The sequence below is a fragment of the Zea mays genome, chromosome 8 (assembly GCF_902167145.1).
Source record: "Zea mays cultivar B73 chromosome 8, Zm-B73-REFERENCE-NAM-5.0, whole genome shotgun sequence".
NCBI lineage: Eukaryota > Viridiplantae > Streptophyta > Magnoliopsida > Poales > Poaceae > Zea > Zea mays.
In genome coordinates, this window is record NC_050103.1 from 140,826,627 (window position 1) to 140,843,443 (window position 16,817).

Genomic DNA, 16,817 nt, shown 5'->3' on the forward strand with positions numbered 1-16,817 from the left:
AATACAGTGGGCTGGTACGGGTTATAATTTTTTATCTATAATAATTCACGGGCCGGGTATAGACCGTGATATTTGACCCAAAACTTGACCCAACCCGAAAAAAACCCGACCTAAAGCCAAAAAACCGACCCAACCTGGAAAAAAAACCTGACCTGACACGTCAAACAGGGAGACACGAGCCAACCCGACCCGACACTAGGCACAATCAGATATGGGCCGTAATAAATGACCCACAGAACAGGTTTAATGTCGTCTTACATGTTAATCTAGCATGTGAGGAAAGTATTGAGTCATTATGATCCTCCTTGATCACCGAGACTTCATGACAAGGCTAGCACTATCAACCCTACTTTGGATACTCATTATGTGTTGATTGCATATCATTCAATGACAATCTAATTAACTAATCTGTTTCACTAATGCTAGAACTGCAGACCTACTTAAGCACAAGCCCTATATTAGTCAATGGGTCTCAGTATGCTTAATATGCTTAGTTGGGTGGCATCAATGAAAGTCGAGTGTGAGCGGGAACCCATCCCCACCCCCAACTTGTAGGAGCTTCACCAGGATTAGTTAACAAGAAAATCTTGTAAGTTCGGTTTCATCAAAATCCATGTATTGGAGGAGATTAGATGGGTTTAAATTCATAACAAGTCAAATTCCTTCATATTTTTTTCCAGACCATTAAGCGTAGGAATAACCGAACAAGCACTAATATCTAATATGTAATAGGTTGAACTTGACCTAAGGGGTTTTTGCCCAGCATGCTTTTCAGGAGCCAAGCCAAACTATGTTTTTAGAGATAGGAGTATTGAATATCTTTCCATAAATTACTTGTCCCAAACACGCAACATGCTCCACAAGCCAAAATACACGTAGTAGCCGATCAAAAATACAGTAAATTATACAGCGAAGTATTAGGCAGCTTGATCTTCTATCTCTCCAGCGTATATATTAATGAGAACCCACAGCCCCCTTGATAAAACTAGAAAGCATCCACAAATACAACCAAATGATGAGAAACATAAAAAAATAGTGCGCGCTAGAGCTACAGTTGCAACATATAACAACATTTGGCTTCCTAAGGTAAAGCTGCGCCCGAAAAGGTACTTTGTTTGGCCTAGAAGGTTAAGCTGCTGAGTTCTCTGATTGTTGAGCTAGATAATGCTCAAGCATGTCCTCTTCATCGTCTGTATCAAAGTAGGGGAACAAGTTTTGTAAGATAGCTTACATAGACAAAGTACATCTAATGTCATAAACAAAGAGTTTTCCGGAATAAGTTTTACCTTCAAAATCATCATCGAATTCAATATCCTCCTCCTCTTCTTCATCTTCATCAGCAACTGTGCTTGCTCCTTTCTGAAAAGATGGTTTCATGTAAAGTAAAACGTAAAAGACACATACGTAGCTCCAACACAGACATGAATTGATGTAAATAACTAAATACGAGTGCATCCAAACAAGCCTTAAGGAAAGGTTTTATTATCTGGGATAACGAACCACTGCATGCCTTCCACTTTCAAAATACTGCCGTCCTGTGAGTTTCTTTTCCTTTGAGGATGTAAGAGCTGAATCTGGCATAAGTCTGCATGCCCAACAAAATGCAAAAGATAATCTAAACACACATTTGGGTACTTATATAATATGGGAAACAAACACCATTAGATTGAAGATATCACAAGTAAACAAAAGATTCCCATGTGATCATCGAGAAAAACTTAATATGTAAACAAAATAGAAAGTTTACTTAGCACGCTGTAAGGCCAACTCAGCTTCAAATCGGTCTCTCCACGCCAAAAAGCTCTCTACAGTAACAGCTTCACCATGTGGTATAATAACCTAGCATGCGGAGCAAATACTTTTCATCAGTTATAAATTGTACTCGCTGAAAGGGAAATAATCCATGATAGCATGATACAATATGTAATTTGAAATTTGATTGCCTAAGTGGCTCAGTAGGACACAACAAATCAAGCACTAAATTCCAAAAATGCAGCATCCAGCAGGATTCTAAACAAAACCACCGGAAGGTGGTCTCAGATTGAGAAACCAACCATACCAGAACAAGACTGGATTAATTTCACAAACCGTAGCCAATTCAAAGTCTCCACTTGCTACAGTTGAACCCACTTCCTAAAGTTCACAGAAAAGAAAATGCAGAACAGACAACTGAATAGGTGTATACCTCCTCTTCTGCTTCAGTTTCTTCAGGTTCCTCGTCACCACCATTCTGACCATATATCTCACTTAGCCACTCTTTGGCTGATGAAACAAGAGTGTAGACCATAGCCATGCCAAGATTCTCTTTTGCCTAAATGATGAGATATTCAACAGAATACGATATGACATATCAGGTGGCTGATAGGTGATAATGTGAGGAATTCACAAGTCACAACCAATTAGAAACTACTCCCTCCGTCCTAAAATACATGCAAACTACATTTATAGATTAATTAATGAATGTATGTTCAGTACAGTACATTCATTATCATTCATTCTGTTGGGGACTTGTTCTCAAACGCTATGAATTAAGAACAAGGCAACATAAAGTGTTAAATGTTAACGTCCTTCGTCCGTGAAACATTATTCCCTTGAGGATAATGAGTCTTGGACGAAGGTTGATGAGAGAATAATTACGAAGTTAAACCTTCGTAATAAACTTTCAATAGACACTGTAAGATAACGTAAAATAAAAGGTATAATATGAATGAATAAATCACAGATGCATTATATTATATTTACTTAATATATTGAATCATTAAATACAATGATACATATGCCTTGGCAAAGGTTGAATTCCGAGAGATGCGATTGCAATTACCAGAATGCGTGAACAGTAACGGAATACTGTTCACTATTTATAGGCACAGGACGCAGCCTGTGAGAAATTACAAGTATGCCCCTTATAAAAGCTTACAACATTGACTCAGACCTTTATGGACTAAAAGGTCATTCTATGTTTAAGTCGGTTTGTAATGCCGAAGCTTCACGAAGAGGACCCTTCGGCTATCTTATGCTAACAGCTTCAGCCGAGGACCACTTCTTTCTACAAGACCTTCGGCGACGAAGCATAGACCCAACAGTAGCCCCTTTCGCGGTGCTAGATCGTTTTTCGTAACGAGCTTGATCCGTGAAAAAAGTCTCTTAAGCTTCGGATCGCCGAAGGTCTAAAAAACACCTTCCCTGAGCTCGTTGTCGAGAAACGATTCAATCTCCCAGCGTGTAGCGGCCCCACCTTGCAGAGTTACTGTTCAGTCTCTGCGGTCCACCACGCAGCGAGTGCGAGCGGGTGTCCGCCTGGTGTAAAAATTCTGGCGCTTCGCCTTCTTACCTGCAGCACTATATAAACAGACGAGTAGGTGTGAAGTTACCACAGCATTCATTGCTATTTGCACTGTTTTGCTGCCAAAATTTTTAACCGTCGCCGAAGCTTGTCTGTCGGAATCGAACGAAGCTCCAGCTTGAAGCCTGCTTCGGAGAAAGAAAGTATTAAAGTTTTACAAGTTCATAGTTAAATGGCCAGAGTCCGTTCTACCGCCAGGGTTGAGCGTGAGGGGGACGAAACTGAAGCTTCGGAGACCGTCCCTATCTCCGAAGCCATGCAACGATCCGGGCTAGTGACTTCGGAAAAGATTCCTAGTGATGATGCAGAACAAGCAATCGCTGAAGCAGAGGAAGAAGATATTGAGGAAACTGATCCCGAAGATGACTATCGTATTGCCATGCCAAGCAAACCCAGCCACTTGGACTTTGGGAAATCTACTGTTTCGAAGGCCGATCTGTCCAAGATGGTAAAATCGGGCTTTTTTACTGAAAATCAGAAGAAGCTATTGCGCTTCGGGGGAGAAGAGACTACCCCAAAGCCGGAGAAGGATGAAATTGTTATTTTCAAAAGCTTTCTAAAGGCTGGATTAAGGTTCCCCCTACATGGGATTATTGCAGAGGTACTGAATAGGTTCGGTATCTATTTTCACCGGCTGACCCCTAACGCTATCGTTAGGCTTACTGTTTATATCTGGGCACTCCGAAGCCAAGCAGTGGAACCATTTGCGGACAGCTTTTGCCGGGTTCACGAGTTGCATTATCAAACGAAGGCTAGAAAAGATGGATTACACGACAATTTTGGTTGTTATAACTTCGCCTATCGGAAAACTACAAAGTTTCCTGTAATTAGTTACCGAAGCAAATGGGCAGCAGGCTAGAAATCAGAGTGGTTCTATGTCAAGGTTGATGACGACAAGGAAAAGCTTGTGCAGAGTCCACTCGAATTAATCTTCGGAGAAACCCGTCCTCGCTGCGATATGACACCCGAAGGTCCAACACAAAAAGCAATGAATGAATTCAGAATTATTGCAGAGCATATCAGCACAAGGGACCTGGTTCAGGAGTTTTTGGCCTTCAAAGTTTTTCCTAGTTTAAAGGAATGGGAAATGCCGAAGTTGAAGGGGAAAAAGAAAGAAGGTGAACTTGTGCGTTTGCCTTACTATTTCAAATTTAAGAAATACTTTAAAACACCTTGCCAAGAGTGGCTGGAAACAATTGAAGTAATGTGCAACGAAATACTTGGGAACTACTCCAAAAAAGAAGATCAATTGATGACCGCGGCCTTCGGCACCCGCCCGAAGCGAAGGCTAAATCGAGTGTTGGACGCCTTGGGCTTTGATTACCCTGATTATGAAAATCTGAACAAAGGTGCTGGGGGCCAAAAAAGAAAAAGGATAACTGAGGCCATGAATGAAGAAAAAGAACCATTAAAGAAGAAAAATCCGAAGAAGAGGAAGGCTTCTTCTCCGAAGCAACAAATATCCGAAGCAGAAGAAACCCCCGCATCACCTTCTGCTGCTGTTGTTGAGGAAATTCTGAAGGTAATGACTGAATCCTTACCTGCGAAGCTAAGTCCACTGGGCCCTGAACTGACAAAGTTTTTTCAGAAGGACAAGGAGCCTGAAAAATCGAAGAAAACAATCAAGGCAAAGAAACAAAGAATTATCACTGTGACAGAGGTAATTGACAAGACGCCGCCAAGAGCTCCAGCCCAGAAAACACCAGCGGCTGCAGAGGGGACAGATATTGAAATTGCACCTTCGGAGGCCGCAGCTGCCGAAGCTGCCTCAGCTGAAGATTTGAACCTAGAGAGCACAATTGAACACATTGACCAAATGCTGCTAGACATGGCTGCAGAAGACATGGCTGCAGAAGAAGCTACCACCGCCGCCGAAGAGGCCGCGACCGTAGCGTCGGAGAAAGGGAAAGAAATTGCTGATGAAGCTTCGGAGAACGAAACCTTTATGTTCCAGAATTTGGTTGAAGAACAACTATCAAAAGCTGAAATAGATAAACTTAGAGAGTACGCTAAATCATGCGGATACAAACCCGGGGCGCTCCTCTTCGGAGGCGTTGATGATGAAAAGCTAGATTGTATTCGAGATCATACCGGAGCCAAGGTTATCGGTACTCTGTCCAAGAGTATCGGCTTTCCGAAGCTAGAAACAGACATCAGCCGCTACCGACGACAACATATCGTTGGTAGTTTATTTTATTCCAACTTCAAGGTGAACTACTTTTCCCTTAACTTTTATTGTTTCTGATAATGAAAACATGTCTAACGAAGGTTGTTTTCGCGCAGAGTATGCTGTTGAGCAAAGCCTTGCAAATGCAGCAAGATTTTGAAGATAAAAAGCACGAAGTTATAATTGAAAATTTAGAAAGCAGAATAAGGGAGCAATCAGATGCTTTCGAGAAAAAGAACTTTGAGCTCCATGCAACCGAAGGTTTATTGGCGGAAGCTGAAGCAAAAATATCAGAACTGAACACGAAGCTTCTCCGCCAGTCTGAGCAGTTCGAACGAGAAAAACAAGATCTTAATGCAAAACTTGAAGCCGAAGCTCAACAAAATTCAGATTTGAGAAAGCTACTGACAAGTCTTCAAGAAAAATGCTTGGGATTTAGCAACAAATACATTCAACGATTAAGAAAGATTTTTCACTCAGTTGGAGCCAGCAGTGAAAAATTCACCCCCTCAGCTGAAGATCTACCGAAAACCTTCGAACATATTGAGGGGGAGATTGACGAGCTCGACGAAGTCATAGCTGGGCATGGTGACTTCTGTGCCTGGGTGGCTTCTCGAGGCACTGCTGCAGCTTTCCTGAAGGCTGGCTGCGATCATGGAAAGATTGTCAATAGGCCAAATTTCACTTTATCACCATCAATCCTGGATGACATTCCTGATCTCGCCCGAAGTATCTCGAATAGATTTGTAAAAATGATATGGACAAAAGGTGGGCGAGAAAAGGCTGGAGACGAAGCTCGTAGCCACCTTGAACCAGTAAGAAACCATACCTTGTGCTTACCTTTTCCTGTAAGCTTGATTTTGACTTACAACGACCTTACTCATGTAGGATGATGAAGCCGAAGCCGAAGATCAAAAAATGACGCCGAAGCCGAAGCTCCTTGGAGATTAGATAGTAGACTGTAGACAATACTTGAGAAACTTTTGAGATAACTTTGTAAATGTAACTAAAACTTGTCTTTAATGAATTCTGTTCATACCTTGTTATATATCCTTATCCTTCCATTGATGTATGAGAAATGCTTTGATGTGGACGAAATTTTCTTTTGAGCCGAAGGCGAAAAAACACCTTCCCTTCTTTTCGTACGCAGCGAAGCATAGAAAACAACATTTTCCTTATTTCCGAAGCTCTCCTTTTTGTACACGAAGCTCTTTCTTCCCCTTCTTTTTCCTCTTTTTGCCGAAGCAACCATTTATGCCATGAAGATGATTATCCTACATATGCCTAGATGAATGTTTATGAATGCAAATGCTATGATGTAATGTGATGTGCAAATGAATGGCCAAACACGTATCCGAAGCCATATTCATAGCCATAATTTTCTTAAAAACAATCGCACCCCAGCTCTGCATTCCCTTAGGAACGACTTTGGAGCTCCTTCGCCTTTACTTTTGGCGGAATCAGCGTTGACTTTTCGCTGTAAGCTCTGCATTCCCTTAGGAACGACTTTGGAGCTTCTTCGTCTTTACTTTTGGCGGAATCAGCGTTGACTTTTCGCTGTAAGCTCTGCATTCCCTTAGGAACGACTTTGGAGCTTCTTCGCCTTTACTTTTGGCGGAATCAGCGTTGACTTTTCGCTGTAAGCTCTGCATTCCCTTAGGAACGACTTTGGAGCTTCTTCGCCTTTACTTTTTGGCACTCGATGGTGCATTCTCAGCTTTTACATTTACATTCCTTGAGGGATTTTGCTCTTATAGAACTAAAAAAGGAAATTACATGTGCTGGCCCCATTAAAAACCTTTCTCCCCCTTCGGAAAGGAAAAGGGTGCCATGAAAGAAAAATAAAAAATATGAAAAATTACATCGAGTTATACATAATATCGCCGAAGCTCATCCGCATTCCAAGACCTAGGAATGTCGTTGCCGTCCATATCCTTCAATCTGTATGAACCGGGTCTTGACGAAGATGCTACTAAGAAAGGTCCATCCCATTTCAACTGCAACTTGCCCACTGTTTCTGGGTTGGCCACTCTCCGAAGCACCAAGTGTCCTGGCTCAATATTCTTTAGCCGAACCTTTCTATCTCGCCATTTAATTGTTTCGGCTTGATATTTGTTGATGTTTTCCACGGCTTGCAACCTGATCCCTTCTAAAGCATCTTTTTCCACAGAATAATCAGCTTCGGAGCCTGATGCTGCCGAAGCTACTACCCTTATTGATCCGGTTTTAGCTTCTTCTGGAGTTATTGCTTCGTCACCGAATAATAACTTGAATGGGATAAAGCCTGTAGACCTTGATGCTGTTGTATTATGGCTCCACACCACTTTGGTTAACTGATCTGGCCACTTTCCCCTTGGTTGATTGAAGATTGACTTCATTATTCCTGTCATTATAATGCCATTGGCTCTTTCAACGAGTCCATTTGACTCCGGATGTCTGACTGATGCAAAATGGATCTTCGTACCAATTTGATCACAGAAATCCCTAAAGGCTTCGGAGTCAAACTGTGTTCCATTATCCACAGTGATAGCCTTTGGTACCCCGAAACGACAAACAATATTCTGCCAGAAAAACTTTTGGACGGTGGCCGAAGTTATTGTAGCTAGAGGCTTTGCCTCAATCCATTTAGAAAAATATTCCACCGCCACTACAACATATCTTAGGTTCCCTTGAGCCGGTGGTAACGGACCTAACAAGTCAAGGCCCCACCTTTGCAATGGCCAAATGGGTTGTATGAGTTGTGTTAGGGACGAAGGTTGTTTTTGATCTCGTGCACATTTCTGACAACCTTCGCACTTTTGAACTAATTCCGCTGCATCCGAAGCTGCCTTCGGCCAATAAAATCCTTGGCGGAAAATTTTTCCAAGTAACGGCCTGGATCCAATGTGAGATCCACAGAGGCCTGCATGTATTTCTTTCATCAACTCTATACCTTCGGTTCTGGATAAACACTTGAGTAGTGGAGCACAAACTCCATGCTTGTACAACTCTCCTTCTATCATGACATATGAACGAGCTCTTGCCTCTATCCTCCTGTTATAAGCTTCGTCATCTGAAAGGAATTTCCCCTGAAGGTAAGAGATGATCTCAGTTCTCCAATCCTCGCTATAAACAGGAGATATGTTGAGAACTGCTCTTTCAAGAAGTTCCACCGAAGGTGCTTTTATTGTTTCGAAGAACACATCCGAAGGTAAAGGCAGCCTCTGTGCTGCTGACTTAGCTAGCAAATCAGCATGCTCATTTTGTCCTCGAGGGATATTTTTGACAGAAAACCCTTCGAAGGAAGCTTCAACTCTTCGAACCATATCCAGATATTTTTCAAGCTTCGGATCCTTAGCCTTGCAACTCTTGTCAATATGACCCGAAACAACCTGGGAATCAGTTTTAAGTATGGCCCTTCTGATTCTCATTGCTTTTAACTTCCGAAGACCTAGAAGCAATGCTTCGTACTCGGCAATGTTATTTGTGCAACTAAAATCAAGCTTTGCCGCATAACAAGTTTTGACTCTGGAAGGTGAAACCAACACAGCAGCCGCTCCTGCTCCGAAGGTTCCCCAAGATCCATCACAAAACACTGTCCATGCTTCGTTGTCTTTATTCGTTTCTTCCTCCTGAGCCCCTGGCGTCCAGTCAGCAATGAAGTCTGCCAACGCCTGGGACTGAATCGAAGATCTATGAACATATTCAATACAAAATTCATTGAGCTCTGCAGCCCATTTTCCAATCCTTCCAGTAGCTTCTCGGTTCCTCATAATATCCTTCAGAGGTTGTGAAGAAGGAACAATTATGTTGTAAGCTTGGAAATAGTGCCGAAGCTTCCTGGAGGCCATCAAGACAGCATACAGTACCTTCTCCAACTCTGTATAATTTTTCTTTGATAAACTAAGAACCTCGGAAACAAAATATATTGGGGCCTGCCTCTTGACTTGAACATCAAGCTTCTCCTGGACAAGCGCTGCACTTACCGCTGAGTGCGAAGCTGCCACATATAATAATAAAGAAGCCCCTGGCATTGGTGGAGTCAATGTTGTTAGATCTATCAAATACTGTTTCAGCTCTTCAAAAGCCTTCTGCTGGATTGGTCCTCATTGAAAGACTTCAGCTGACTTCAGCACTTCGAAGAATGGTAAGTTTCTCTCTGCTGATCTGGATATGAATCTATTAAGAGATGCCAATCTTCCTGTCAATCTTTGAGCCCCCTTCTTTGTAGTTGGTGGCTCCATCCGAAGTATAGCTTCAATTTTACTTGGATTAGCTTCAATTCCCTTTGTTGAAACCAAGCATCCAAGAAATTTCCCCTTCTTTACTCCGAAGACGCATTTTTCTGGATTTAACTTTAAGCCCGCTTGCCTGAAACTGGCGAAGGTCTCCTGCAGATCAGCAATATGATTCTCCTGCTTCGTGCTTTTTACAATGATGTCATCAACATAAGTTAGCACATTTCTGCCTATTTGAGATTGGAGAACCTTCGCAGTCATTCGGTTGAAACTCCCTCCAGCGTTTTTGAGCCCCTCAGGCATCCGAAGATAGCAATATGTGCCACTTGGAGTTATGAAGCTAGTCTTCGGCTCATCTTCCTTCTTCATCCAAATTTGGTGATAGCCTGAATAACAGTCTAACAGACTCATGAGCTCTGAAGAAGCTGCTGCATCAACTAAAGAGTCTATTCTTGGTAGTGGAAATTCATCCTTCGGACAAGCCTTGTTAAGATCTGTAAAATCGATGCACATTCGTCACTTGTCATTGGCCTTTTTTACCATAACAGTGTTAGCTAGCCATTCTGGGTACTTCACTTCTCTGATAACTCCTGCACTGAGGAGTCTTTTGACTTCGTTGCGAGCACCTTCGGCCTTATCATCTGACATTTTCCGAAGCCTTTGCTTTCTGGGTCTGAAGGATGGATCGACATTGAGCGAGTGCTCAATAACATCTCTATTAACTCCGCAGAGATCATTGGCTGACCATGCAAAAACATCTTTGTTATTGAACAAAAACCTTATCAAGGTTTTCTCCTGCTCTTCGGATAATTGAGATCCTAACAGCACCTTCTGCTCTGCTATGTCCTCACATAAGAGCATAGGCTTCGGCTGATCTGCTGAAGCTGCTTTCTCCCTTCTGAATTTGTACTGTTCACAAGCTTCAGCTCCATCTATGTTATGGATTGCTTTTGAGTCAGTCCAATTGCCTTCGGCCCTTCTTGCAGCTTCCTGACTTCCATGGATAGCAATGGGTCCCTGATCCGAAGGTATCTTCATGCAAAGATAGGCAGGATGAAGGATTGCTTCGAAGGCATTGAGGGTACCACGACCAATAATTGCATTGTAAGGGTATTCCATGTCAACAATGTCAAACACAACTTGCTCAGTTCTAGTGTTGTTGATGAACCCGAAGGTCACTGACATGGTGATCTTGCCCAGTGCTACAATCTGTCTTCCTCCGAAGCCACAGAGAGGATGTGTAGCATCATGGATCTTATCTTCTGGCTCTTGCATTTGTCTGAAGGCCTTAGCAAATATAATGTCAGCTGCACTGCCTGTGTCAACCAAGACATTGTGGACCAGAAATCCTTTGATAACACAAGAGATAACCATGGCATCGTTGTGTGGGTAATCTTTGAGCTGAAGGTCCTCTTGGGAGAAGGTAATAGGAATGTGAGACCATCTTGACTTGATAAAGGGTCCTTGCACCCCAACATGCTGTACCCTTCTCTGTGCTTCCTTCTTTTGTTTCTTGTTAGCTGGCTCTGAGGACGAGCCACCTGTGATCGGGAGCACCAGCTTCGGGTCCGAAGCAGCTCCAGCTTGGTCGTTGAACGAAGCCATCAGCTCAAAAAGTGGAAGTGAGTTCACCGGAGGTGGGCGCCAATGTTGGGGACTTGTTCTCAAACGCTATGAATTAAGAACAAGGCAACATAAAGTGTTAAATGTTAACGTCCTTCGTCCGTGAAACATTATTCCCTTGAGGATAATGAGTCTTGGACGAAGGTTGATGAGAGAATAATTACGAAGTTAAACCTTCGTAATAAACTTTCAATAGACACTGTAAGATAACGTAAAATAAAAGGTATAATATGAATGAATAAATCACAGATGCATTATATTATATTTACTTAATATATTGAATCATTAAATACAATGATACCTATGCCTTGGCAAAGGTTGAATTCCGAGAGATGCGATTGCAATTACCAGAATGCGTGAACAGTAACGGAATATTGTTCACTATTTATAGGCACAGGACGCAGCCTGTGAGAAATTACAAGTATGCCCCTTATAAAAGCTTACAACATTGACTCAGACCTTTATGGACTAAAAGGTCATTCTATGTTTAAGTCGGTTTGTAATGCTGAAGCTTCACGAAGAGGACCCTTCGGCTATCTTATGCTAACAGCTTCAGCCGAGGACCACTTCTTTCTACAAGACCTTCGGCGACGAAGCATAGACCCAACACATTCGAATATAAAGAGGGTTACAAAGAACTATATTTTGGGACGGAGGGAGTATTAGAGTAAATAGGAATAGTACCACATTCTCTAACCACGTGAGGTTTAGTCCTATATACTCTATATGATTAGCCCATGAGACACTGCATTTATGCAACCCAACCAATATTTCACCAATTCTATTCTCCTACATCCTATCACAAGTCTAGGTTTAGCCCCTAGACATAGCCACCACACCTTCCGCATCGCACGCCCTCGAGAGATTGATTTCCGCTGGAGGCAGCACCACCATTTAGGCACTGGATCCTATTGATTTGCCAACCTTGTCGTCATTCTAGCGTGGGTCACAACAGCAAATTGTCTACCTCTTCTCCACACGCAGCCTTCGTCTAGATCCCCGTTGTCGGCCATGCCTTGTCCTCGTGCAGCTGTTGTGGTAACCGGGACTAGCCGTAAACTGTCCCTGGCTCCCTGCTCCATTGTGGTGGCGAGTAGGGCCAGGTGCGCCCCAACCATGCACATCGACGTTCCGCCACCGTTACCAACCCACCACGCCATCGACCCACGTCATCTCTGCACCACCGCTCCCTCCTACACTGTCAAGATCCATTATATCCGCAAAGGGCACTTGCTAGTGGGCCATGTCGCGTGTGTTGCTAGAGGACACCTCTCGTTGGGCTACCTTGTCGTCCTCCGCCATCACTAGTTCTAATCTGGTGTTGCTTTTGCTCATACCTTTTCTTGGGTTTGCTCGATCATTGATTGAGATTAAGTTGCCCACAGCTCGTCGACCTCGCGTGTACCTACTCTAGTATCAACTACACCAATATCTACATCTTCGACTATGCAGCCTGACAGGGTATGCAATGCCTAGGGGGTGCCTTCCCGCATCGCTTCTCGGTCACCCTATCCACAAGTCTACATTGTCAATTCATCATTGTCACCATTGATTGTGATGCTTCTGCCCGACTTCTGCAATCATCATTCCACCTCGCACATACTCGGTTTGTACAACCAATTGTGTACGATCCACCAGGCTCTTGTGATGTCCATCGTCGAGTACTACACGCATCTTCTTTGAGCAACAAGGCTACTGTTGTGTTGCCTCGTTGGGTCACAGCACCGCCACCCGTGTATCTGCTTCGTCGTTGCGTCTACATCGCCATGACCTATGCATTGATAGCTTTGCTACACAATCTTTGTTGTGCAATCCATTTGTACAAGGTGTTTGTCAAGCTATTTGAGTTCACCACCTACATCGAGCACTGTCACCACCATCGTACCTTGCATTCGGACCACTGTCGTTGGGCAGACGTCTTCGCTTGGACTACTTGCCTTTGGCTTAGACTCGTCTACCACCACAAAGCTTCTTGTCCAGCACAACATCTTTAGCATCGTCATCTTTTCTCTACCTACTTTGTCTATTCCAACCACTACGGGGTACGTCAGGACCTTCTACTCTATTGTTCTGCTCATCACAACCATCATTGAGATCTCTGCTAGTCCCTAAGGCGTTGATGCATGGTAAGGGCCTTCTACCTTGTACAATCAGTATTGACAATAGTAGTACATGCTTTCATCCCCAACACGTTGCTAGGTCTGGTAAGCCCAACACATGCCTCGGTTCATGCGGCTCAACTGCATTGACTTTGGCATTGACCCTCCATTTTCACCTCGTCTACCTCGATTGCTTCATCGTCTTGCGTCTATGTCCTCAACGACCCTGATTGTGTCGACCTCGACATTGCCCCCTACACGACAACTGCTTCAACGCGTCTTTGTCATCACCACGACGCCTCTTTGCACTCATGACTTCATGTGTGGCTGCCTTGACATTGGCTACCTCAATTGCTACGTTGACCACGGTTATCCTCGACCCCAACTCCTCCACCTCATGTTCAGCTATCGTGACATCAGCGCAAAGGGTAACTGTCATGCATGAGGACTCATCAACGTCTTCCTGATCACATCATTATGATTGTGGGAGATGTTAGCTTGTCAGTCTGCCCTAGCCTCAGTGCCGACCCCGCTGTGACTGCAAGGGGGGTGTTAGAGTAAATAGAAATAGTGCCACATTGTCTACCCACGTGAGATGTTAGTCCTATGCACTCTACATAATCAACCCATGAGGCCTAATGTGATACAACTACTATTCCACCAATTCTATTCTCTTCCAGCACAAGATCTAGCCAAATCTAAAAATGGATGTCAATGATAAGACTCAAACTAATTCACATGACCTTTCTACAAGTTCTCCGCTATATCTAGAAAAGGGACAAACCCAGTTGTGAAGGCTCCCAGCCTCCCACGAGTGGGATCTGAGAAATGGATAAATTGAGGCAAGCCTTCCTCACAAATGTGGAGAGACTATTTCGAACCTATGACTCAGTAAGACATCTCTCACCACTGCATCAGACCTACCCTTCTAAGTTCTCTGCTATATCTATACACCTAAAAAGACCATACTGTCATCGTCTACCTGATGATACCAAATCTCAATCCTTAATCACACATTCGTGTCTAATATGAATCATCATCCACACTGAGCTTATGCATCCACATCCTATTTGGTTTCGGTACAAAGACCGGATCCACATGTCCACGTCTAATATTAAGTCCTTGGAGCTTACGCGTCCGACGTCCGATTATTGAAGTTCAGTCTAAAAAATCGTGACCTTGGTGCAACACACAGCATATATCTAGTAAGACTAAAATACTAATTGCTCATGCTTGTTTTGGTTCACCGCGAATTATTTTAGCTAAAAAAGAATTGTTTCACACTTTCACTTTCGCACAGTTAACAGTTATAGCTGTCAGATTGACGCCAAACTTGGAGTTGGGTATTTTGCATACCTCTTGCTCAAGCTTTTCCTTCAGGGATGCAAGATCATGTGGTTTAATCCCTCGTACACTACACAGATATGTTCCAATCCAATGCAAAAATTAGACAATCAGCATTCAGCACACATCTTATGCCAAAATAACCATGAACAGAAACCAAGACTAGAATTTAATGGCAGAACCTTTTCACATTTAGTAGTGGAGGTTCATCGGGGTACTTCTCAGTGTGCGCAAAAATCAGGGCCAGTTGAACTGCAAATTAAAGCCAAACAGCAATCCAGTACATGCATGATGTTCTAGGACGTTGAGAGTTGATTAACAATCATGATCATGTTCCATATCTACAAATTTAGTTTTACCTGGGACATAAGCTGACTCATCAAAATCATCATCCTGCCAATAGTAGTAAACAGGAAATCAGTGGTTTCCTTCTTTTTTGCGAGGAAATCAGTAGCATATTTTGAAAGTAAACACCAAAAGAGCCTAATTCAACTCTCTCCGAACTCCCTAAAGCGCAAATGTGCAGCTCTCAACCTTGCCACATTCATCACTGGAACACATGGAGTTCTAACAAAGTGCTGCCATATCACACACTCATGCTGCACTCGGTTAGGAGTTACCTGAGGAGAGAGTAGGATCTGGAAGCACCGGGCGGTGGTGGCGATCCCACTCTCACTCGGGTCGATCTCTGCATCAGCACCAACACACAACATAACAACGATCAAAATTGGACAAGAAATTGGAATCCACAGCATGAGTCCCCAAAACAAAAGGCTTTGAGGGAGAAGTAAAACCCTTGATGTCGTCCATGAGGATGGCCTGCAGTGCCTCCACCTCCATATCCTGCTCCTGCTCGTAGTCTTCCCACGCGGCCCATCATAACCATACACAAGCAAAGACGCGGTTGGCAGCAAGAGCAAAGCGGAGAAAAAGGGGCTTCCGGATTTGGTTCGTACCGGCCATGATCGGTGCTGATGGCGACGCTGCTGGCTGTACTTCGGCTTCCTACGGGGAAGGTGAGGACGAGGCCTCTGCGGCGGCGCGGTGGATGATTGGAGATAGGCGAGCGCACGCCGGGGGCTGCGTGCGTCGCCGGAGGAGGTGAGGTGTTAGTCACGAGAGGAAGGAACTAGGATGGCTCGCTCAATGTGGATGGGCCAATCCACTAATGGGCCCAGGCCCAAGAATTGGCAGTCTTTGTTGATAACTTTTTTATTTTTATATATAAAAATACAAAAATATTCAAAGTTTTAATTTTATACCTTAACTTCTAAATACTCTTAGAATTAGTATTCGTTTTAGCTTTTAGTTTTATATCTATATTCAAATAGATTATGATAAATCTAGACACATACAAAACATATATATTAATTTTGTATTCTCTACTACTCCTTAAGAGGATAAGGAGGGCGTCCACCACCACCTTCACCATGGCTCCGCCCTCCCTCCTCTCGCCCGCCATTCCCGGACCACACTCGGCCTGCCCCCGCCCGCCATTCCCAAGCCACCGCCCCCCCCCCCTCTCCCCCAGCGTCCACAATGTCATGCCCCCGCCTGGCTTCCCCGCCCAACGACCCCACGCCCCCATCTCCTGCGGCTTAGGCGGGGGAGACCGTCGTGCCACTACCGTCGCCCCCACGCCTCAGCGCAATAGCCGCTGTCCCGAAGTCGTCGCTTGAATCCCCCCACCCTCGCGACTTCATCCTCCCCGAAGTCGTCGCCCGAATCCCCCCTCCCCCGCTCGCCATGGCACACCACGGAGCACCATGCCCTCCCGCGGCCTCCTGTCGCGACGACGTTGTGGCTCCCCCAGCCCGTGTCGCGCGAGAGGTGGTACTCCACGGCGCAGGGGCTCCAGGATGGCAAGCACGAGATCCCCAGTGGCCCCAACCAGACTCCAATCAGTGGGAAGAGAAATGGGTCGTAGATCTGTGAACTCCGTCGTTCGTGTTTGTTTCGGCGAATGGTGACCAAGCTCCCTCCCTATCCCCTGTTTCCTGCTCGTCTAGCTAGGCCTAGCCATC

The 16,817-nt window shown here is 44.2% G+C and overlaps 1 protein-coding gene across 2 annotated transcripts; it reads right to left on the reverse strand.

Annotated features, from left to right (window-relative positions):
• Nucleotides 1–809: 809 nt before the first annotated feature.
• Nucleotides 810–15,985, reverse strand: LOC100284824 (RWD domain-containing protein 1). 2 transcript variants are annotated; one of them, NM_001157719.1, is given in 11 exon segments: nucleotides 908–1,190; nucleotides 1,287–1,359; nucleotides 1,501–1,585; nucleotides 1,748–1,839; nucleotides 2,186–2,311; nucleotides 14,806–14,863; nucleotides 14,976–15,045; nucleotides 15,153–15,186; nucleotides 15,414–15,481; nucleotides 15,588–15,653; nucleotides 15,750–15,929. In NM_001157719.1, coding segments are annotated over 11 exon segments (741 nt in total). In that variant the 5' UTR covers nucleotides 15,757–15,929; the 3' UTR covers nucleotides 908–1,128.
• Nucleotides 15,986–16,817: the final 832 nt, after the last annotated feature.